This window comes from Vombatus ursinus, unplaced genomic scaffold (assembly GCF_900497805.2).
Source record: "Vombatus ursinus unplaced genomic scaffold, bare-nosed wombat genome assembly UNPS02009173.1, whole genome shotgun sequence".
In the NCBI taxonomy this organism is placed as follows: Eukaryota; Metazoa; Chordata; class Mammalia; order Diprotodontia; family Vombatidae; genus Vombatus; species Vombatus ursinus.
The window spans coordinates 9,255,000-9,279,022 of record NW_020948951.1 but is presented as its reverse complement, the minus strand read 5'-3'; the positions used below and the strand labels follow the sequence as shown (position 1 = coordinate 9,279,022).

At 39.9% G+C, this 24,023-nt stretch overlaps 1 protein-coding gene across 2 annotated transcripts in view; it reads left to right on the top strand.

Moving 5' to 3' along the window:
* Positions 1-24,023, top strand: part of FZR1 (fizzy and cell division cycle 20 related 1) — a 100,614-nt gene that overhangs the window by 56,320 nt on the left and 20,271 nt on the right. For both annotated transcript variants that reach the window (XM_027851104.1, XM_027851103.1), the window contains exons 2-9: positions 3,274-3,417; positions 11,042-11,167; positions 11,597-11,660; positions 11,846-11,973; positions 14,052-14,134; positions 19,366-19,549; positions 21,159-21,224; positions 22,757-22,859. In XM_027851104.1, the coding sequence (XP_027706905.1) occupies positions 3,349-3,417; positions 11,042-11,167; positions 11,597-11,660; positions 11,846-11,973; positions 14,052-14,134; positions 19,366-19,549; positions 21,159-21,224; positions 22,757-22,859 (823 nt within the window). In that variant the 5' untranslated portion in view covers positions 3,274-3,348. The remainder of the gene's footprint in view (positions 1-3,273; positions 3,418-11,041; positions 11,168-11,596; positions 11,661-11,845; positions 11,974-14,051; positions 14,135-19,365; positions 19,550-21,158; positions 21,225-22,756; positions 22,860-24,023) is intronic.

Below are 24,023 nucleotides of genomic sequence, written 5' to 3'. Positions count from 1 at the left end.
TCCAAATTTATTGTTCTTTCTACTGTGTTATGTGGTAAGAGGTCCTATATTATTTAACACTCTATGGTCTATAGAGTACCATCCTCACATCCTTTTTAGTGAAAGAGAGTGATTATTGTTTCTCTTTTATAGATGAAGAATCTGAGGTGTAGTGACTACCTATTCTTGGCCAAACAGCCAAGTGACAAGACAGCTGGCTCTCAAAACCAGGTTTTATGACTCCAAGCCCAGTAACCTTTCCATTACATTCCTTAAGCAAGTGCTAATGGAAATATCATTATACTGGAAATCTTAGTATAATAAAAAAAAAGATTGTCTAAACCCTAGCTGATGTCCCAAATAACTAGTTTAAGCATATTCTCTGTGACACAATTTGGGTACTACAAAAGTATTTCTAGTGTCCTAGCATTTGCTATAATGACATTTAACTAACAGCCTGAACCTTGTCTTCCTCTGCCCCCTAACTTGAGCTATTCTGGTTCAATCTTCTTTTAGCCTAAGTCATCTGTGTCCCAAATCACAGCTATTGTATCTCAGTTCACCTCTATCCTAAATCCCACCTCTGCCCCACTCCCAACCCAGGGAGAACCATTCTGACTTTGTCTTCCTTCTGTAAACTACTCTGCCTTTAAAGGCAAATATTCTTGTCTTTATCCTACTTCCCCTTAAACCCTTATGTTCCTGTCAGAACAATTAGGAAAAAATAGCAGTTTATAAGTATCAAGAGAGTGCCTAAGTGGATTGGGAGGAGGAGTACTTTCAGCAAATGTAGTAATTTTTGAAGTAAGTTCATCTCCATTGCTTTCTCCTAGATCAAGGATGGGGAACCTGCGGCCTCAAGGCCACATGTGGCCCTCTAGGACCTCAAGTGAAACACTTTGATTGAATCCAAACTTACCAGAACAGATCCTCTTAACAGAAGGATTTGTTCTGCAAAACTTGGACTCAATCAAAAGGCTGCACCGAAGGACCTAGAAGACTACATGTGACGTTGAGGCCAGAGGTTCCCCACCCCTGTACTTAGATCCACTGAAATGCTTAAAAGAGGAGCAGTAGGCTTATATTTATTTTAGGGAGAAGGTTGATGAAACAAATGGGGCTCACAGAAGCCCTCTGAAGGATTTGTAGAAGGAAAATATTTGAGAGCCATGGTTTTCTTAAAGGTTTTACTCTCGCAGTCTGATAAGATGAAAAATAGCATGAGTATGCAGTTGTGGGTTAAAAGAGAAAAAAAGTGGATGTTTCAAGAAACCTAAAAACACCCTCAGCCAATCTAGATTTCTAGCTCAAATTTTGTTTATTAGTGGAAACCGATGGTCAGATTTCCAAGACTGTGGTGTGTGTGTGTGTGTGTGTGTGTGTGTGTGTGTGTGTGTGTGTGTGTGTATGCACAGATCTAATTCAGTGAATATTGAGTGACATGTGATGGGATTGTACTAGATAATGTGTGTTAGGCACATTCTTGGTATTGTTTGATTCAGAAGGGCAATAAAGTGGTAAATAGGACCTCTAATCCTTGTCCAAATTTTGGAGCTCATAGTCTAGTAGGGAAGATGGGAAATGGGTATGAGGAACTATAATATAAGGTATGAGGTCATGGGATTTAAAGCCAGAAGGGACTTTAGAGATAATCTTGTCCATTCTCCTTTATTTTCAGTTTAGGAAACTGATACGTAGTTCAAAGGAAGATGAGATTCTTTCTAAACAGGGATATTTAGGAAGCTTCTCAATGAAGTGACTTGCTTCTACGTTGAACTTTGAAGAATTGGCTAGGAATTGGTTTGAAGAACTGGGGAAAAAAGTCAGAGGAAAAGAACAAAAGCGTATATAGGTGGAAAACCATAGGACATAGTCATGATGCAACTTTGTTTGAATATATCCCACCTTGCCCTTCTTCTTCAAGCATAAATATTGAGGCTCCTCCTCAGCTTGGCTTTTAAAGCCCTTCACAATCTGGCTCCAATCTACCTTCTCAGACTTACTGCATATTTTTCCCCATAAAGCATTCTGTGTTCTACCTGTACTAACCTACTTGCTATCCCCAAACTCAGCACTTCGTCTCTGCTGTTCTTGTGAGTTGGCACAGGCTGTCCTTTGTGTCTAGAGTTTGCTTTAGCTCTTAGAATCCCTAGCTTTCTTTAAAGGTTAATACATGTGCCTTTCCCTATGGGGAGTTCTTCTTGCTCCCCTTCGGTGTTAATGCTTGCTTCCTCTTAAAATTATTATCAGTTTACATGTTGTAGTTCTCTCATAGAATGTATGTCTTTAAGGACAAAGACTTTTTTCATTTTGTCTTACATCTCTAGCATGTAGTACAGTACTTCATACAAAGCAAGTGCTTAATAAATGTCAGATTGTTGGATAAAGGTAGGGATGATATCTTTTTTGTACTAGATAAAACATCTAGCACAAATGTGGATACTTAAATGCCAAGTGGTAATTATGATTAAAAATTAAAATAGTCACCCAGGTCTTACTATAGTGAAGAAATCTCAACCAAAATAGTATAACTAAATAGCTGTTGTTGAATTCTTGACAACAGCAGCCTCATAAAAAATAACTCATTAATATAATATTGCTTTTGGACTTATGAAATATAAACTCCTCTGTTTAGCTTTTAAAGCCTTTCATAAACTGTTCCCAATCCTATCTTTGCAACCTTGTCATAAGTTATTCCCCTTCCCACACTCTATGGTCTAGCCAAACTGTCTTTCTCTTTGTTCCTTACACATGGCACTCCATCTCCTATCTTTATGTCTTTGCACTGGCTATCCCCTATACCAGGAATGCACTCCCTTTTCACCTCTGCCTTAGAGAATGCTCAGATCAAGTACCAACTTCTACATGAAACCTTTCTTGATTTCCCCCAAATGCTTAGTGCCCTTTCCATCTACCTTGTATTTATTCTGTGTGTATATTCTCCCTCCCAGTAGAGTATAAGCTCCTTGAGGGCAGGGATTGTTTTATTTATTTTGTCTTTATATCCCTAGCACTTAACACAGTGCCTGGCACATAGTAGGCCTTTAATAAATGCTATTGATTGATTTGCACAGCATTTTCTTCCTGACATCCTGTAATGTAGTTTACTCTTCCTTCTGCTATACTAGGCTACAGGATAGGGATGACACTGACCTTTGAATCAATCAAAAAGCGTGTTTATTGTCTGAATCTCTTGTAGGAAGATTCTCTGTCCTCAACCTCCTGAGTGGAAATTGGCGAAGTTAACATAGTATTGCTTGATATTTTTCTTTCTTTCCTTCCTTGTTGCTGCAGACTGACTTTAACAATTGGACCTCATGAATCAAAGGCCCTGAGTCTGAAGGCTGCCACAGCTCGCACCTTTTCACCATGGACCAAGATTATGAAAGGCGTCTCCTTCGACAGATCAACATCCAGAATGAAAACACAATGCCTTGTGTAAGTTGTCCATCTCTTTCCGTGCCTTCTCTAGCTTAGTTGGCCCACCACAAGCCCATCACATTCTTTTGCCAATTTTGTACCCCAAGCTGATTTTACCAAATGTCTGTACACCGACCTGGTCCTGGCCTAAAGAAACTAAAAACCTAAACTAAAGAAACATGAAAACCACAAAGTAAATTCAGGAGAGCTAATTGATGTGGATAACATAAAAGGAAAATAAGCAATGAAAATATTTCCTACAAGCAAACAAATGGATGAGAAAGGGATCTGGGAATGTTGATTTCCACAGTAGAGCCATGTGAAACTTCCGTGAGTTACTGAAGAAGGTCTCAGCATAACTGCCAAAAGCAAAGAAATGGCAGAAAACCAGTCATCCACTTACTGTTGTGAACATATGGCTTGAAACACTATCAGTCATGTTCAGTACTGTGGGAGTGGGAGTGAGGTATATGCAAGCTATATAAGATGTCACCTTTCCAAGATTGCCCAAAATTCAGGGTTAGAAGAGACCCACAGATCAAATGGCTGAGCAGATTTTCTATGCTTGCCTCTGCCTGCATAAATCCAGTCAATAGCATCCCTGAGAAATAGTCACTTGCTCTTACCTTAAAGACCTTTAGTGAGGAAAACCTACTACCCACTGAGGCAGCCCATTCCATTTTTTGGATAGCTAATCAGTAGGAAGTTTTTCCTCACATTAAGCTATTAATAGCTGTATCTTTAACTTCTAACCTATCTGAAGTTCTGTGTACAATTCTGGGATCCTCATTTTAGAAAGGACGTTAATGAGCTGGAGCATGTCTAGATGAGGATGCCTAGAATGATGAAAGAACTAGAGAATAGGCCATCTAAGCATTAATTGAATAAACTAGGGATGCTTAGCGTAAAGAAGAAAAGACTTGGGGAATTGGGTGGGAGAGGGGAGGGGATTATTTGAAGAGTTGTGATGTAGAAAACTAGACTTGTTCTCTTTAACCTAAGAGGCTACAGTCTAATTGCTGAAAGGCAAATTTTGGCTTGGTAAAATGATAGCTATACTGAAGAGTGTGCTACCTAAATAGATTCTGTATCACTGGAATTCTGTAAGCAAAGACTAAATGACCATCAGACTGTTTTTAGAGAGGATTCATTTTCTTTTCTTTTCTTTTTCTTTTTTGGTGAGGCAGTTGGGGTTAAGTGAATTGCCCAGGATCACACAGCTAGTAAGTTTCAAGTGTCTGAGGTCAAATTTGAACTCAGGTCCTCCTGACTCCAAGGCTGGAGCTCTATCTACTGCGCCACCTAGCTGCCCCTAGAGAGGATTCATTTTCAAGTATGGTTGGACTAAATGTTTTCTGAGATCTCTTTTAACTCTTAAGATTTTGTGATTCTGAGGCTATTGCGCGACCTTTTGGCAAGTAATTTCTTCTCTCTTGTCTTCAGATTCAACATTTGGAAAATGAAGGAGTTGTTAGATTAAATAATCTCTCCAGGTCTCTTGCAATTCTAATATTCTATAATCCTCTCTCTAGCTAGAGGTGAGACAGTGACATCTTGTGTGATACGGTATTGGGAATGGAGAGTAAAGGAGTGATACAAGAGATGTCTTAGAAAATCATCCCTTAAGCACTACTCTATTCCAAAAATCTGGGAAAGTAGAAAATCATGTCTTATCTAAATTTTGTACTTAGCTAGCATGGAGCTTTATAAACAGTGGATGCTTTATAAATGTTTTAAAATTGAAGTGAGGATGACATTTTGTAACTTTTTTTTGTTCAAAGAAACTTTCAGGTGGCCAACTACTTTTTGGAGAGCCCTTTTAAATTTTGATTCCTAAACTTACTCCTTTAACTTTGTTTCTTTAGTGGTCTTATATTTTCAGACCCCATAAATCCTTACCCGTTTTCCCTAAATCTTTTTTCCTGCCTCCATTCTGGCTTTTGGTTGCCCCCATTTTCTTTTTCTTTTTTTTTGGTTAGGCAGTTGGGGTTAAGTAGCTTGCCCAGGGTCACACAGCTAGTAAGTGTCAAGCGGTTTGGTCTGAGGCCGGATTTGAATTGAGGTCTTCCTGACTTCAGGGCCGGTGCTTTGTCCACTGTGCCACCTAGCTGCCCCTCCCCATTTTCATTTTCACAGCAGCATGTTATGACTTAAAAGAATTTTAGAGGCTGCTTATCTCTGCTTTGACTCAAATTAACTAGATCTGTTCCAGGCTCACAACCAACATTAATTTTTCATAGTCGTGGTATATCTTGTAGCATCCTGGAAGATGATTGAAAATGATTGTGTTCCAAGAGCTTTTCAGATCATCGTTGTTTTCTTTGTATTGTGGTAGATCATAGAACCATAGATTCTCCATTAGAGTAGGTATCTGAGAGTTCCTCTAGTCCAGCTCCACCATGAAACAGATCCCTTCTGTAGTGTCCCTGTCATGTGATTCAGCTTCTTCTGGGAAATTTACTTTTTTCCAAGATACTTCTTTTTCTATATGTGCCACTTTCTAACTGCTAAACTCCCCTGATTCTACTTACGCTAAACATGAAGAAACTGAGTCTGATGTCCTAGTCACATGGAGAATAAGTGACAGAGCCAGTACATGAAGCCAGCTTTCTTGACTTTTAAGCCAAATGCACTTTCCATTAAACTAAGCTCCCTAAAGGCACCAATGTAATATGCTGATTTTTCTGAGGGTTTTGTCAGGGTTTTCAAAAATTGGACCCCTATGTGTAAAGTTTGAGAAACTGAAGAAAAGATAGCCTTTACTTAACATTTGCTGGGGCACATAAGGAATAGAGAAAAGAAATAACACCAGAAATTGTTTTCTTATGAATGAAAAGATGCTTAAGCACAGGGGCTTTGGAAGTATTTGACTCTTGGGGGGGTGTGTGTGTGTGTGTGTGTGTGTGTGTGTGTGTGTGTGTGTGTGTGTATCACTTCTTTTAATCTGGTTAGTGAGCTTTGTAGGGCATTTGTCTTTATACCTGATAGGACCTCACCCTGAGCTTTGACCATTTTGTTAACTATAGAAACATTGGTTCTCAACATAGAAAAAGGGAATTAAAATTTCTTATGATTTCAAAAACTTCACTCACAGTTGTAGTTCTCAAGCCTAAGGTTTTGTGTACAATACGTCTAGTTCTTCAGCCAGACATTCACAGACTGTGTCCAAACTTCCGTGTGGTGACTTTGGCTGTGCACTAGGGCAAGAAGATATCCCAGATCAAGCATAGACCTGACACTGTGCAGGGATCAGAAACAGGTGCCACTTAGCACTTCTGTTACTCATACCCCTGATCTGGGGCACAGATCAGCATGGAGATTTGTGCCTTGAGGTGACAGATCAAGAAAGGAACATTTATGGACCTGAAGCTTAGTGCTAAGCAAGGAGCAGAAACAGAAGCAAGCAGCAACTGTGTGGCTCTGTTTCTGGAACTGGATCTTAAATTCAGCACCCAGCCCAGTCTGAAGCCTACGACTTGATGACCAAGACAGGGACCTCAGATCAAGAGGGACTTCAGAGCAAGGACTCCTACAATTCTTTTGTTCCAAACTTAGAACTTTTTTAGAACCGGACTTCCAGCTTGCCGATGGTGCCTAAGGCTAGCAACAGTCTACTAGAACTCAAACTGAAATTTACACAGTTTTTTTGCCCACACCCAAAATGGGATTAGGAGCTTGCAAAGCTCAAACTAGAAGAGCAGTGATAACATTTTGCCCTAGATCAGATATCTTTGGGATCATTAAAAACTTTCAGGCTCCCAGCCCGAGTTACCCCTGAAATCTTTGGAGAACACAGCATTCAATCTGTAGAGAAGGCAGCAGAACCCAAGAGAATATAAACCAGAACCAGACAAGGCTCAGACATTCTTTCCAGAAGTGCAGAGTCTGGCCCTAATACAAATTTTCAATTTAAGAAGTAAGGCTAGAAGAATGAATAAACAATTAAAAAAAGATTCCCCACCATAAAGAGCAGAATTTCTAGAAGAAATTAGAGGGGTTTTTTTTAGGTCTTTTAAAATGATTTTATAAAAGAAGTAAAAGCATTAAAGGAAAGATTTGGAAAATGAGAGCCCAAGCCAAAATGGCGGAATAAGAAGAGAGAAAGGAGAGAAACAAGCATTTATTAAGCACCTACCATATACCAGTCACTGTACTAAGCATTTTACAAATATCTGATCCCCAAAACAACCTTATGAGGTAGATGTTATTATTGCCCCAATTTTGCAGTTGAGGAAGCTGATGCATAAGTGACTTACCTGGGGTCACACAGCTGGTGTCTCAGGACAGATTTGAACTCGGGTCTTCCAGATTCCAAGCCTAGCACTCTATTCACTGCATCAAATGAAACAGATAACTGATTTCATCTAATATCTTGCAAATAAGCAAAGATGACAAAAGATGTGAATAGTCACATTGGTGTATTGTTAGTATAGCTGTGAAGGCCACCACGCCTTCTCTAATAAGAACACCAGGCCAATTAGTAATTGGTAATTCGAAGGACAAACCGCAATGGTCATCTTTCCAGTCCAAGGTAACAATTTCAACCTATAAGCAATTGAGCACGGTAGAAACTATGAAGCAACTAGACCAGGATCGCAGGCTCAGTGCCCAAGACTGCTAGCTAAAAGAGTAGTGCAGAGTTGTCAAGAACTGATCACAGTCTCAGTTCCAGGCTCAGGTCAGTAACATGGGGTCTTTCAAAGGTCTAGGAGTATGGACTTGGCACTCAGAACTTCGAACGAGGCCAGCAATGTGGGAACACCCTGAGCTGATCACAGTCTTAGTGCTAGTCCCAGGCCAGCAATCCTCCCTGGGGGTGTGGAGCAAGGAATCAGTATCCAGATCCCTCAGTATGGGACAGTATGGGTCTGAGATTACAGGCTTAGCCCCTAGAGCTCTCAGCTAGGCCAGCAACACTTAGGCTCCCCAGAGAGATGGCTGGAAGAATGGGTAAACAAAAAGAACGTTATATCAGAGATGCCTAAGGCACAAATCAACAAGAGAACAGCTTCAAAATACTTGCAAATAAAGCCTCAAAGAGCAACATAGCTTGCCCACAAGATAAATTGGAATTCTTTGAAGAAATGATGCAAGAATATTTCAAAATTTAAAATACTATAAATGAATGCTAGAGGAAAGAATAGGAAAAGACACAAGAGCAAAGGAGGAGAGATTTAAAAAGAGAAAATAGGGACAGCTAGGTGGTGCAGTGGATAGAGCTTCAGCCTTGGAGTCAGGAGGACCCGAGTTCAAATCTGCCCTAAGACACTTGACACTTACTAGCTGCGTGACCCTGGGCAAGTCACTTAACGCCAACTGCCTCATCAAAAAGTAAAAAGAAAAAATTTATTGCTTAGCACAAGAGGTATAAAACCAGAATCCCTGAAAATGAGAGTGAACCAAACAAAAGATAATTAGTCCATGAGACAAGAAATATTAAAACAAAGTCAAAAGATTGAAAAAAATAGAAAAAAAAGTCAGGGAATTCATATAAAACAAAATTGACTTGGAAGACAGATTATGGAGAGAGAGTTTAAGACTCATCGTACTATCAGAAAGCCATGAACAAAAAAAAAAAACCAAAGCCTAGCTATCGTATTTTAAGAAATCATGAAAGAAAACTGCCCAGATCTCTTAGTGTCGGGCACTTCCTAAAAGAAATCCCAAAATGAAAACTCCCAGGGGTATCATTGCCAAAAATCCAGAGCTTACAGGTCAAATAAAATTATTAACAAGCAGCCAAGAAGAAAAGAATTCAAGTACTGAGAATCCACAGTCAGATTCACACAAGATTTAGCAACCATCGCTATAGAAAAATGGAAAGTGTAGGATAAGATATTCTAGAACTCAAAAGACATAGGCATGGAAAGTATAGGATAAGATATTCTACAACTCAGAAGACATAGGCTTAACAGCCAAGAATAACTTATCCAGCAAAACAAAGTATATTCTTGGGGTGGGGGTAGAGGTTCTAGGAATAAAGACTTAATGAAATAGAGAACTTCAAGTATTCCTAATGCTGAAAAGAAACTTTGAAATACAGACACCAGAAGTAAAGAGAAACACTGAAGTTGTATAGGAAGCATTGTTTTTATTGTTTTGGTGTTCTTAAAAAGTCATTTTCTCTTAGGATTCTTTTGTCCCAGCACTGACCTGCTACGAGTCTGTGCTATAAAAGAGCATTTCTTTGTGGATTTAAGTGAAGTGTTAATTTTTGCTCCACACAGCATCTTCCACACAAGCTTTCTTATCTATTAAAAGTAACCAGAAAAAAACTGCTTTTCTCTCAACAGCCCTTTAAGTAGTGCTCCAAACTTCCTTTTGGATTTCAAAAGTTGCTTCCTTTGCAAAAACAGACAATGTAGTTATATGGCATTGTTTAAGTTAAATTAAATAGTCAACCACAGCAACTACATACTCTTAGACCACCTGGTTAAAAGCTAGTCATGTAGTCATGGTCAGAGATAATTTATGCAAGAATAATGTCTACATTTGGTGAAATTTGGGCACGATGACTAGAAAGACACCAGTACCTCTCAGTTGTCACTAGAAGTAATAATGAAAGAGGTGAGTTTTTTTGGTTTGGTTTTTGGTTTGGTTTGGTTTGGTTTTAATTCAGTTAACTCCATGGATCAAGTATCCAAAATTTTGATTCTTACCTCTCAGAAGGAGTTTACAGATTGTTCATTTAGTCCTCAACAAAATTTTTTTTAATAACTGTGCAAAGTACTTGTGAGATTGGGTCTTACCCTATATATACTCAAGTAGAGGAGAGAATAAATATAAACAGATAACTGTATAGCACAAGGCACTATATCATAGGTACCAAGTGTATGTTATAGATAATAAGTCTATAGCAGAACAAAGTAGAGAGAAAACACTTCCATTTGAGATGATCAGAGGAGACTTCATACATGAGGTAGCAGCTGAACATGGCTGTGAAAGTTGGGGAAGTGTAGGTGCTTAATGAATTTTTGTTGAATTAATTTGAATCAGAGGACTAGGGTTCAAATCCTGGCTCTATTATTCATTGCCTCTGTGACCTCGAGCAACTTGGCTTCTCTATGCTTCAGTTTCTTCACCTACAAAGTGGGAGAGTTGGAATAGATAACTTTTTTTTTTTTAATTTTGCTAGGCAGTGGGATTAAGTGACTTGTCTAGGGTCACACAGCTAGTAAGCATCAAATCTCTGAGGTTGCATTTGAACTCAGGTCCTCCTGACTCCAGGGCCAATGCTCTATCCACTGTGCCACCTAGCTGCCCCTGGAATAGAAAACTTCTGAGGCCTTTTATAGCCCTCTGATCCTATAAAAATTCATTAGACACGGGGAGGACAGCATTCCAGGCAATAGGGAATAGTATGAGCAAAGGAACAAAAGCAGGGAGATCTCTGAAGATGGTGCTTTAGGAAGCAGCCCAGAGTTACTCATTTAGATGTTTCCTACTTCCTAGTCATGTGACTCTGACCTCACAACCTGCTTATCCTCTCTGAGCTTCAGTTGTTTCATCTGTTAATGGGGATGATAATGCTTACACAGCCTACTTCCCAGGGTGATTGTGAGGAAAACTCTTTGTAAATTAGAAATAGTACACTTTTTAATAGTAATTAGTCTACCCACTGACTCAGATTTTATAATTCCAGGTTGCTGAGATGAGAAGAACTTTGACACCTTCCAATTCTCCCATGTCTTCTCCCAGCAAACATGGAGACCGCTTTATACCTTCGAGAGCTGGAGCCAACTGGAGCATTAATTTCCATAGAATAAATGTGAGTGGTACAAGAGCTTTGGGAAAATCATAAGTGGAAGACTACAGTATTATTGATTACTGCATGCCTGGGGTCAGTAGTAAGCAACAGCTGAACTGGGATAAAAGAAGATTGATTTTTATTTGCATTTACTTCTCTATAATTATTTGCTATGTTGTAATATAAACTGTATAGCCTAGAATAGGACAGGGGCTAGACTGGCAGAAAAAAAAATTCAGTGACTGAACTGGTGAGTGTTTTATATTGTTGTATCACTTGTTGCTGTTTTCAGCAGTGGATGCCTTTGGATAATCACACCAGCCACTAGGGTTTTTATCCTTCACTCTTAGTAAATTAGCTGAAATGATAGCCAAAAACTCCAATGCATAAATAGCTTAAATGGAGAAAGGAAGATAAATACTTACCATTATCTTTTCTTCTCTTCCTCAGGAAAATGAGAAATCACCTAGTCAGAATCGGAAAGCAAAAGATGCCACTTCAGATAATGGCAAAGGTTGGAAACTTAATCCTCACCTTGATTCTTTGGTTCCTGTTATCTACCTATTAAGCACCCGTAGCAGATATGCCATCAGTGAAAATATCTTGAAGCTTTGAGCTTTGCTATTCACCTTGGGAGGGAAGTTTTCTTTCCTCTTTACTTTTTTGCCATAGCACTTACATTATCCTATGTCTATACAGATGGCCTAGCCTACTCTGCCTTGTTAAAGAATGAGCTACTAGGAGCTGGGATTGAGAAAGTCCAGGATCCTCAGACAGAGGACCGAAGACTGCAGCCCTCCACACCAGAGAAAAAGAGCCTCTTCACAGTAAGTTCAGGCAGCTGCAGTGACTAAATCTGCTGTCTTGCCCCATGACTTTTCCATGGGTTTTAGAAGGAGGGAAAAATCTAGACTAAGACATTGTAGAATGCCTGAATGAATGACCATTCGTTAAGCACCCACTACATGTCAGGCATTATGCTAGGTGCTGGGGATATAAATATGTGCAGTTGTACGATAGGTTTTGTCCTGTAAGAGATTGTATTTTAATAGAGGAAGATAAAAACCATGTGGGTAAGTAGTGATCAGGTTTGATCTCACCAGTCTCAGAGATTTTGAATCTAACCAAGGTATAATAGAATGACATACCCTTTCCTGTAGAAATAATAATAATTTATTTGATTATTGTTCCCAGAACAACAACTGGAGGAGGAGGGGGATGGTACTGACAGGAGAGGAGGAGAAGAATATGGAGATTTCCATGGCATCATGGCAGATGTTAAGATGTCTCTGCTAGATAGGCTCTGGCATCCTGGTGGATGGCTAAATAGGATGTGAAGCATAGACTGAGAGAGCTTAAATAGAGTGGCTTAGGTGAGCTTGTACTCACTCACATACCAGTCCAGACAGCTTAGTTTGTCTGCACTCTCCGCACGCTTAATGGGGCTGTTGGTAAGCCACATTTTGCCTTGTATATGGAAACCCTAGGACAGAGGGTTAATGGGCAGAATGTCACCTTGTTCAGTTCAGTTCAAAATAGTCCCTGCCCACAAGGTGCTTGCATTCTGTAAGAATGATACCGTATGCATGCAGAAAGGAAATAACAAGGTACTCTGAGGAGAAGGGCTGGGGCAGGGGGCAGGGTGGAGAAAGGTGGGGAGAGTGCAAATCAACAATTATGGGAGATCAGGGAAAACTTTGCAAAAGTGGCACTTAAGTTCATGAGGCCTGGAAGGAAGAAAAGGACTCTGAGAGGCAGTGTATTCTAGGCAGATAACTTCTGCAAATGCAGAGGTAGAGAGATAGAATGTCGGGTTTGAAGAGTAGCTACAAGTCCAGTTTCATTCAGATGTCGAATGTGAGATATGGCTGAAAAAGCACATTGGAACCAGATTGTAGGGGTTTGAGGGTTAAAGCCTAGGTGAAGAGTTTGGGGGTTTCCTAAAAGGCTAGTTAATGGGGAATCAGTGAAGATTCTTGAGCCTGAGAAGGACACAGTAAACCTTACTCCTTGTATCCCTACCCCATTCAACTCTTTCATAGCTAGAAAGTGACGGTGATGATCTTGAGTGTATGTAGCAGCTGTGTCTCATAAAGAAGACATCACCATCTTCTGTGGTCTCCATGGGAATGAAGCGGACTTAAGCAAATAAAAAGGCATCACTTCCAACTCTTCTTCTTCAGTGCATATAGGCATGCTTTTCTTGCATCAAAGTTGCTTGCAGTCACAGAATATAGAATGTTAGAGCTAGAAGGAGGAACCTTTGAAATCATCCAGTTCGGTTACTTAGTTTTGTATGTGGAGTCACTGAGGCCCAGACAGGGGAAGTGACTTGCAAATGGTCACATGATAGGTTGGTGGCATAGCCAGGAATAGCATTCAAGTCTTGAACTGTCAAGCCAATGCCCTTTTTACTGTAGCACACCTCTTATGGTAGGAGGCTTGATATTCCACAGTCATGTCACGCCTCTCTGGGATTTTCTTCTTTCCCTGCCCTTCTGACAGACCTGAAGGTGATGACTTGGTGCTGGTCGGTGTCCTGCTTTGCAAAATTAGTGGGTTAGTTAGAATATGGGGGGAGAGCTGTAAAGATCTCCTTTATTAGGTAGTTCTAAAGGTCTGTTATAGCATTGCCATCATCTAATATTGTATGTTATAGGATGTGTATAGGAACACTTTTTCTGATTTCGAGATGCTTACATTCAATTACATTACATTGACAGTAATTGAAAACAGCTGGGGTGTTTGTCATCTATAGCATAGTTTCTATGAAATGGACTTAAAGTTTCTTTTTGCTTCGTTTCTCTTTTGTAGTTTTGTTTGTTTGATTATCTTCCAGATCTATAAGACTTGGTAGTTTTTGGGTGTATATTTTCCTTCTCTAATTTCAAATTTCCTTCTTCAGTACTCCCTGAGCACCAAGCGTTCAAGTCCTGATGATGGCAATGAAGTCTCTCCATATTCTTTGTCCCCAGTCAGCAACAAAAGGTACAGTCTGATTCTGCATCCAAAGAATAAGGTTATCAGTCACCCCACAGGCATTCCGCAAGTGATGCCTGGGGTCTAGGCAGAAGGGCCAAATTCCACGGACTGGTTTGCTGATGACTATACATATACAAAGAGCCTTAAATGCCAGGCTGAAATATTTAGACTTGAACAATAGACAAAAGAGAACTATTAGAGGGTCCCCAGCAGTGATAGGAAAACTATGAATCTCTGTTTCATACTGCTTTAAAGTATTTAATAAATTCCACACATTCCTTTTATACCTCCTAAAAGAACACTTTGTTGTATTAAGTCATTTTGTGGGGTCTGGGATATTTTTGTTTGTTTTGTTTGTTTGTTTTAATAAGCAAAAAGCAAGCAGTAGCATATATATCTCCTACAAGTCAGTCTGCTGTGTGACTGTAAAGGTATGGTCAATTGAAGAAAATCATTTGCAGAAGCTACCTGTTCCTTCAACATGTTTTCTTCAATGATACATGAATAAATTTTATAGAAATGAGATAGAGATGGCACGTTAAATGCTAATGTTCATCCTCTTTATTGCCCTTTTTGGGGGGGCCAGTTCATGATTCATTCTCCTTTGAGATATCTTGAAGATTATCTCCTTAATACTTCATAAGTTGTCACCTAGATCAGGGTTTTATTCTATTCTGTTCTGTTAGGAATTAGCTGTTCTTTTGTCTTTGTTTTCTCAAGTGTAGTTCTATCACCTCACATATTTAATCAAATGTTAGAGGCAAAATGTGATGCTTCCAGTCATTGTTAATGATCGTAGAGCACTGTAGTTACAGCTGACAAATCTGTTCTGTTTTGCATCTTATTCTTCACATCCTGGTTTAAATTAAATACTTTTGAGATGATCTGACTTAGTTGGGTCTCATCTTAAGCTTTCTGCTGGTTTGATTTTTCTTCACTGCCTTTCCCTATTTTTGAAATAATAGTATTCTAAATAGTCTTCTAATGAGTTTATATTCTAAATTGGTCTTGGCTTCTCTGTCTTTATGGTTGGCATTGAGGATCAAATATTTCCTGTCTGTAACTCATAGTTTTTTTGTTGTAATGACTACTTTCTATTGATTAAACTGCTTTAAAAATAGTGGTAATCAGAATTAGCGTATTTACCTTTATCAATTTTTCAATGTCAACAATTTATTTGAATAGGTCGTACTTGAAGCTTTTATGATGAGAAAGCATTTAAATGCTCACTTAGCAGAGTGCCAGGCACTGGGTCTATAAATAGAAAAGCAAGATAGTCCCTTCCCTCAAGGAGCTCACATTCAAATTGTGGGTGATGACACACATGAAAACCATGCTGACTGGGCCCACTACAAATTTATGTTAAACTTAACTGGGCCCTCAGTGCCACGTGGCAATCCTTTTACACCTCTGTAATTAACTCCCACAGCGACTTTTCCAAATCATTTCATCTCTCCTCAAAATTTCCATGGATGGTTCCCCCTTTCCCCACTCTCTCAGCTGAGAACCTTGCCTCATATTTCACTGAAAAATTTAAAGCCACCTTCTCCTCTCCTCATTTCACATCACTCAGATGCCTTCTACACCATCTCTTCCTTCACTTCTGTCTCACACAGTGAGGTAGTCCTTCTTGCCAAGGCAGACCACTTTACATGCACAAGTGATCCCATTCCAGCCTGTCTTCTCCAACAGATTGCCCCCTCTGTCATTCCCATTATCACTTGTCTTTAGTCTCTCCCTGTCTGCTAGCTGCTTCCCTGCTGCCTAAAACATGCCTATGTCTCCCCCATCTGCAAAAAAACAAGCAAACAAACCCTCACTTGATCTGTGTCCCTGCTAGCTGTCATCCTATATCTCTCCTCCCTTTGGTGGCTTACCTCTGAGAATTCTGGCTACCCTAAGTGCCTCTACTTTCTTTTCTCTCTCTTCTTAACTTTGCAGTCTGGCTTCAGACCTCATCATTCAACTGAAAGTGCACTCTCTAAAGTTACTAATCATCTCTTAATTGCTAAATCTTGTGCCCTTTTTTTTCTCAGTCTTCACTCGTTTTGACCTCTGCAACCTTTGACACTGTTGATCATCCTCTTTCATACTCTCGGCTTTTGTGATGCTATTCTCTCCTGGTTCTCCTCCTACCTACCTGAACACTCCTTTTCAGTCTCCTCTACTGGATCCTCTTCAGATAACTCCCACTGATGGTGGTGGTGAGGGGTCCCCTGAGGCACTCTCCTGGGCTTTCTCTTCTCCCACCATACAATTCACTTGGTGATTTTGTCAGTTCCTGTGGATTGAATTATCTCTTTTCTGATGATTCTCAAATTTACTTACCCAGCTCTAACCTCTCTACTGCCTCCAGTTAGCGTCTCACTAGACATTTTGGGGTTTTTTTTTTGTTTTGTTTTGTTTTTACTTTTTTTAGGCATTTTGGGTTAAGTGACTTGCCCAGGGTCACACAGCTAGTAAGTATCAAGTGTTTGGTCTGAGGCTGGATTTGAACTCAGGTCCTCCTGATTTCAAGGCTGGTGCTCTATCCACTGTGTCACCTAGCTGCCCCTCTCACTAGACATTTTGAACTGGTTGTCCAATCTACATCTTAAACTCAGCATGTCCAAAATTGAACTATCTTTCTCCATCAAGACCTCCCCTCTTCCTGACTTCCCCTGTTATAACTGAGGGTACTACCTTTCCCCTAATCACCTAGGTTTGTAATCTACATACAGTTCTTAACTCTTCACTTTCTCACACACACACACACACACACACACCCCCAATATCTTGCCGAGGTTTATTGATTTTATTTATGTAATATTCTCATATATGCTCCCTTCTTCTGACACTGACACTACCCTGGTACAGGCCCCTCATCACCTCATGCCTGGACTATAGCCTGCTGGTTGATCTCTGGGCCACAGATTTCTTCCCACTCTCATCCATCCTCTGCTCAGCCATCAGTGATTTTCCTGAAGCTCAAGTCTGACCATCTCACTCCCCTCCTCAGTCAATTCCAGTGGCCCCCAGTCACCTCTAAGATCAAATAGAAATCCTCTGCCATTCAAAGCCCTTCAGAACCTGGTCCCTTCCTACTTTCCTAGTCTTACATCTTACTCCCCCACTGAATACTCTGCTGTACAGTTACATTGGCCTCCTTGTTTCACAAACATGACACTCCCATCTCCCAACTGGAGGCGTGCATTTTGGCTGTTCTTCATGTTTGGAATACTTTCCCTCCTCAACTCCTCTTCCTGGCTTCCTAGCTAAAACTTATCTTCTACCGGAAGCCTTTCCGGATTCCCCTTCATGCCAGTGCCTTCCTTCCCTTAATTGTTTCCAGTTTATCTTGTCTGTATCTTGTTTTATGTAGTTATTTGCTCCCTGATTAGACAGTGAACTCCTTGAGAGCAGGGATTGTCTTTTGCTTTTATTGTATCCCCAGTACCTAGCTTAGTGTCTGGCATATAGTAGAGACTTAATAAATGTTCGTTGACTGACTAACAGAAGGGTTCAGCTGCAGGTTGAATAGTAAAAGAATATGTTGATTTTGTTTGGAAAATCTCAGGCCTTTATAGAATTTCTTTACTTTTTTCTCTGTAATAAATATTGACACATGAACCACAGTTATCTTCATGATTCTCTTTTTGCGATTGTTTATTTTGAGTGCTACAAACTTTTTGAAGCCTAACTCCATCATAGCTTTCCAGCCTGATTATCTGTTATTTCTCTCCACTCACTCTACAGTCTAGCCAACGCTGGCCTTCTTCCTGTTCCTTCCCCACAACACTCCCATCTTCTTTCTCTATGCCTTTGCCCTGACTATTCCTCATGCCTGAAGTGAACTCCCTTCTCACTTCTTTGAGTTCATGTTGGCTTGCCCATTGGAATGTAAGCTTCTTAAGGATAGGGACGGTTTTTCATTTGTCTTAGTGTCCCCAGAACTTAGCACAATGCTTTCTCATAGATTGAGATGATTAAATGTAATGTGTAATGACATTTCCATAGCTCTGCCAGTGGGGAGCCTATGAGTCATCCTGTCAGCTACCTGCAACCCATTTCTGCCTTCTAAGTGGACTTAGAATGAGAATATCAGAACTGACAGCATTCATTTTCTTTAATCGTATGCTGGTACTTCTTGTCAATGGACAAAAGATCTCACATCTAGTGAATCAGTGGCTTATTGATGTTTGCAGGATTCTTAGTGTGTTCCACGTCTTTTCCTGCTTTTCTGCTGCTATCACAGCAGAAACAAAAGGGGCCCCAGAGTTATGAAGATAATTTTGCATTTTTCTTTGTTTCATGGGTTGTTGCCATGTTGTTACCTTATTTCAACCTTCTGATGCATGATAGGCCTTTCTCTACTTAATTGGACAGCAGAACATTAGTGAGACTACATTTGTTATCTATGGAACTTCTAGAACCTGATAGTGTTTGTGCCCTGTTGGCCCAGACTTCAAGAACTGGGGTCACTCCATGCCATAGTGACAAAAAATCAGCTTTGTGTCCCCAGTGGCCAGCATGAAGCTCTGAAGAGCACCTAATAAATGTACATTGAAATAAATTGAATTGAATTATGAAGCCAGCGTGTTATTCAAAGAACTATGAATTCAAAATTAAAAGACCTGGGTTTGAATCCCAGTTCTGCCATTTACTTCAGGTATGATATTGGGCAAGTCAGTTCTCTCTGAGCCGTACTTTGCCAAAATGTAAAATGATGAGGGAATTAAGATTAGGGTTTTACCCCAATAACTTTTCTTTATGCCTTTTCTTTTAAACAAAATTATCCCCCCCCCCAGTTGAATGTTCCTATGTAATAATAAAAAAAAAAGTTAAAAAAAAATTATGAAAATCCGAACATAAAAGTGATCACATCATTGTAGTCACGTCTATTGTTCTTTTGGTTCTGCTTTCTTCAAACTCTGTCATTTTATACCAATCTTCTCATGTTTCTCTGAATTTAGAGTAAATCATTTTTAATGGCCTTTTCAACCTCATATCCTATGAACTGAATTTAATAGTAATCCCTAAATAAGTGTTTGAATTAAAGACTTGCTTTTCTGTGTACATGAAGACTGAAAGGAAAAGGGGTCTTTTCTTCGTCATCAATCCTTATTGGTCATTACCATTGAAAGGTACTGTTTCTAGTGGCAAATGTGTGATATGAAATTTTTCTCTGTGTAGACACACAGACACACACACTCACATATCTATCTATCCATATAATCTTTTTCTTTTTTGATAAATAGCCAGAAGTTATTAAGATCTCCACGGAAACCTACCAGAAAAATTTCCAAAATCCCTTTCAAAGTCCTTGATGCCCCTGAGCTCCAAGATGACTTCTACCTGAATCTAGTAGACTGGTCTTCCCTCAACGTCCTAAGTGTTGGCCTGGGCACTTGTGTTTACCTATGGAGTGCATGTACCAGCCAGGTATGGATGATGAGCCTTTCAGAATAAGGGTGGGAGGGTGGAGTCAGTGGGCAAGAGGGAACGGTTCTGTTCTACCTTAAGTAGCCGCAAAAGATTCTCAAGTGGTTTTATGTATTTTTTAAAAGCAAATAAATTAATGTGCTTTTCTGCTCTCTGTAGAACTTTGGCACATCAAATGTTACAGTTGGATGAGATCTTAGGTCGTATAATAAAAATATTGCTGAAAGGTCCCTTAAAATTATTAGAACTGAGAGAGATATAATAGCAAAAGTAAACATTTATAGAAAGTAGATTATTAGTGCTAGAAGAGACTGTAGAACACACAACTTAGATAGTTGAAATGGAAGACACCTTTGTTCTTGAACATAGAACTTTAATGCTGAAAGGGACCTTAGAACATAAAGTGTTTGAGCTAGAAAGGACTTCAGTATCTTAGATTTTATTAGACTGTTGGAGACCTCAAAGCTGATGGCATGAGATATAAGCAAGTCAATAGCTTACATATTTATAGCATTTTAAGGTTTATAAAGCACACTTCTAATTGTTCTAGGTTCAATATTGTACTGTTTAAGTGTTTGCTTGTTAAGGAAAGACCCAAGAAATGTTCAGGGCTTTTAGGATCCTAGCTTTTTGTGCAGAGCTACCCCTTCTATTCCAGCTTTTCAGTCTTAAAGTTTACATGTTATTTTAAGTATTAAATTTTTTTAAAATCTTGGAGGTTCCATTGGATCTTTTTGCTAAGTGTGCCTTTCACAGTGCCCTAATCCCTTCACCCAAGGCAGTCTATCAGACTGGCTGAGCTTCCAACCCATCTGCCCACAGTAGTAGCCCTGACTGCTCTGTGTTCATCATGAGGCCTGATCTCAGTATTCATGAGGACAGATAAGTCTGGTTAGTGGTCATGATCCTTTTTTGCTTCTCCATCTATCAGTTCTGCTTTTATTGAATCTCTTCTATGTTCACATTACAGTCCTGGGAACTGCATTATGCTATAACAGAAAGAACACAGGACTTGGAGTCAGTAGCCTTGGATTCAAATCCTAACTGACACTGACTGTGTCACCCGGAGCACAGTGTTTGACCTCTCTGTAATTCATTTCTTTCATCTGTAAAATGAGAAGAATAATAACTTGTTCATACCTGCCCTCAAGGTTGAGGATCAAATGAGATAGTATATGTAAAGTGTTTTGTAAATCTTAAACGTCAGATATTACTAAGTGCTAAATTGTATGATATTGACAGTGTAACAGGAATTCTGATAAGGTGACAGACCAGTGAGGAATGGAGGATTCAGACAAGCTTCATGGAGAGGGTAGGACTTGAGGTGAATCTTGACAGCTGCATCAGACTCAGATAAGAGAGAAAACTAAGGACATTCCAGTTGGGAGGAAGTGGAATTAGAAAAGCTTTGGAAGCAGAAATGAGCCTGCTGCGCAAGGGACTGTGAGAAGACTGCCCGGCTGGAGCCCATCGGTACCTCTGGGGAGGAGAGACAGCTAAGCAGAGATAGGTGGGGTCAGTAGCTACATGGAGTAGAGAAGACTTGAGTTGGACCTTAGAGCATGAGGAGATGTGTACCTCAGTATTGTTAATGTTTGCTTTTTTGCAGGTAACCAGGCTATGTGACCTGTCTGTGGAAGGAGATTCCGTGACTTCTGTGGGCTGGTCTGAACGGGTCGGTACAATGTGTTTCTTATGAGTACTATAGCGTGGGTTAGGGCTAACATTGTTTTGCTAGCACTCAACTGATACTCTGTCTGCTCTGAAAACTTGAAAAGGGTTATTGAGACACTTAAAAGCTAATGACTTTGCCCTAATAGAACATATGGGTGGCATAGTGGATGGAGTGCTGGGCCTAAAGTCAGGAAGGCTCATCTTCCTGAGTTCAAATCTGGCCTCAGACACTTCCTAGCTTTGTGAACCTGGGCAAGTCACTTAACCCTGTTTGCCTCAGTTTCCTCATCTGTAAAGTGAGTTGGAGAAGGAAATGGCAAACCACTCCAGTATCTCTGCCAAGGAAACCCCAAATAGGGTCAGAAAAAGCTGGACACAACTGAAATGACTGAACGACAACAACGAACCTCAATATCTGTTCCATGCGTGGGATTTTTAAAGAACTTGTTGTTGTTCTTTCTTGAATAGCAGCAGCTAGAAGAGTCTTCTTTAACAGAGGAAGTCTCTGAAGTGGTGTGGTGTAGTGGGGGAAAAAAAATATCCCACAAGCTCTTTATAGTTTACAAAGCATTTTCCCCATGATAGCCTTGAGATGTCAATAGAAATTTTGAAAGAGCATTGAATTTGAAATCAAAAGACCTGAATTTGAATCCCAGGTCTGCCATTTACTGCTTGTATGACCTTAGGCTAATAATTTACCTTCTGTGCGCCTCAGTTTTCTCTTATGTAAGTATCTAAAATGTGATTGTAAGATTACTTTCTAAGTGAACCTATTGCCAACATAGTGTTTGTGTATTGTAATTATTCATAATCATTTTCCTTGCACTTTTTTAGCATCTTTTACTAAGATTCATGTTATTATCAGTAATGACATAAAATCCTTTATTAATAGCCGGGGCAGCTAGGTGGCACAGTGGATAGAGCACCAGCCCTGGATTCAGGAGGACCTGAGTTCAAATCCAACCTCAGACACCTGATACCTACTAGCTGTGTGACCCTGGGCAAGTCGCTTAACCCCATTGCCTAACAAAAAAAAAAAAGAAGATTAATAGCCTGTTGTGTGTGGGCCAAAGACAATAAACAGGAACATTTTTAGTACCCCTTACACTTGTGAAAATTAGGAATTAGCTTCTTCAGAGCACTGTGTGCCCTTCTAAGAGTTAGCAGAACTTCCCTTCCTCTTCTCAGCTTGTCAGCAGGAGCCTTGGTATTCCACTTTTGAAAGGTGATCCCTCACTCTATCTCTCCTTCCTTCTCCCCCTAAAGGATTCATGAAGTATCTTGCTCCTGGATCAAAGCTGGTAAAGGCAGAACAGAACAGGCATTCATGATAATGAAAAGGAGCAAGTTTTATGCTGAAAAATGAAAAAATATCTTTTCCCTCTCAGAGCCTGCTGCTAGGCTAATCTGAAAAAGCATTTATTAAAGTCTTGGAGAGAACTAAATTACTCTTTGGACATCTCTCCCTTTTCTGCATCTTTCTTTTCCCTTCCCTCTCAAATCATTCTGTGTGTATATCTTTTGCTGATTTAGGGGAACTTGGTAGCAGTTGGCACACATAAAGGCTTTGTACAGATCTGGGATGCAGCAGCAGGGAAGAAACTGTCCATGCTGGAAGGGCACACAGCCAGAGTTGGTAAGAAATAGCAACAAAGGTAACAGGAGACACCTTTACTTGCCTGGAAGGAGGGTGGGGGGAGATTGCCTAAATACCTAAACTGGGATTTCACCCCATAAGTTGGAAGCCATGTTAATATCTGGCAGTGTGAGCCTAGCTTAAATTTCATGAAGGGAGAAACAGAGGGCTTCACTTTTTAATTTACCAAAGCTCCATCAGGAAGATGAAATGATTGTTTTATTTGTTTGTTTGTTTATTAAGGATTGTTCCATTTAGCAGTTATTATGTGCCAGGCACTGCCAAGAGCTAGAAATACAAATATTAACAAAAAGAAAGATAGTTCTTGCACTCACAGAGCATACATTCTAATGAGAGAAGACAGTACATTAAAGGGAGCTTGAAAGATTGTGGAGGGGATAGTGTGAAGGTATAGTTTTGAGATCCAGAAGCCAGGAACAGAGCCGAAAGAAAATAAAAGATTAGCCCAGGGCCCTTCCACAACATGGAAGCTCCAGGAGGACATCACCAGTGGGAGGAGAGGGACAGATGTTCCATGTTGAGACAATCCATAAGGGTGATTGGATGTTCCAGGATGAGGGGGCCCCAGGAAATGAGGGAAATTCCAGGATGATTTGGAAGTCTAAGAACTGGAAACAGGGAAGAAGGGTTTCGTTAAATCAACAAAGGTTAATACATATGTTGACTTATCTTCATCTGAAGGCTATCTAGAAAGTGCATTTGTGTTTCCTGAGACTTCTTTCTGTGAGCGGGGTGGTTTCACAGCCATCATGATTTTGCATGTCCTCCAAACCATGTCATACAAGGATCATTTGAAGAAACTTAGAGAAGAGAGATACAGGGAGACATGACTATTGTCCTCAAGTATCTGAAAAGCTGTTTTGTGGAAGAGAGAGGAGATTGGTTCTGTGTGAACAGCTGGGTGGAAATTCAGTCAATATAAGAAATAACTTCCTAATAATCAAACATGACCATTACTAGAACAGACTGCCTTGTGAGCTCAATCATAGGACCCTAGATGTAAAAGCCTGGAGTGACTGTAGAAGCCTTTCTAGCACAGACTCATCACTTTATAAATAAGAAAACAGGTTTAGAGAGCTTAAATGATTTGACCAAAGTTACACAGATTATAAGTGAAAAAAGGTTTGAACTTAAGTCCTCTGA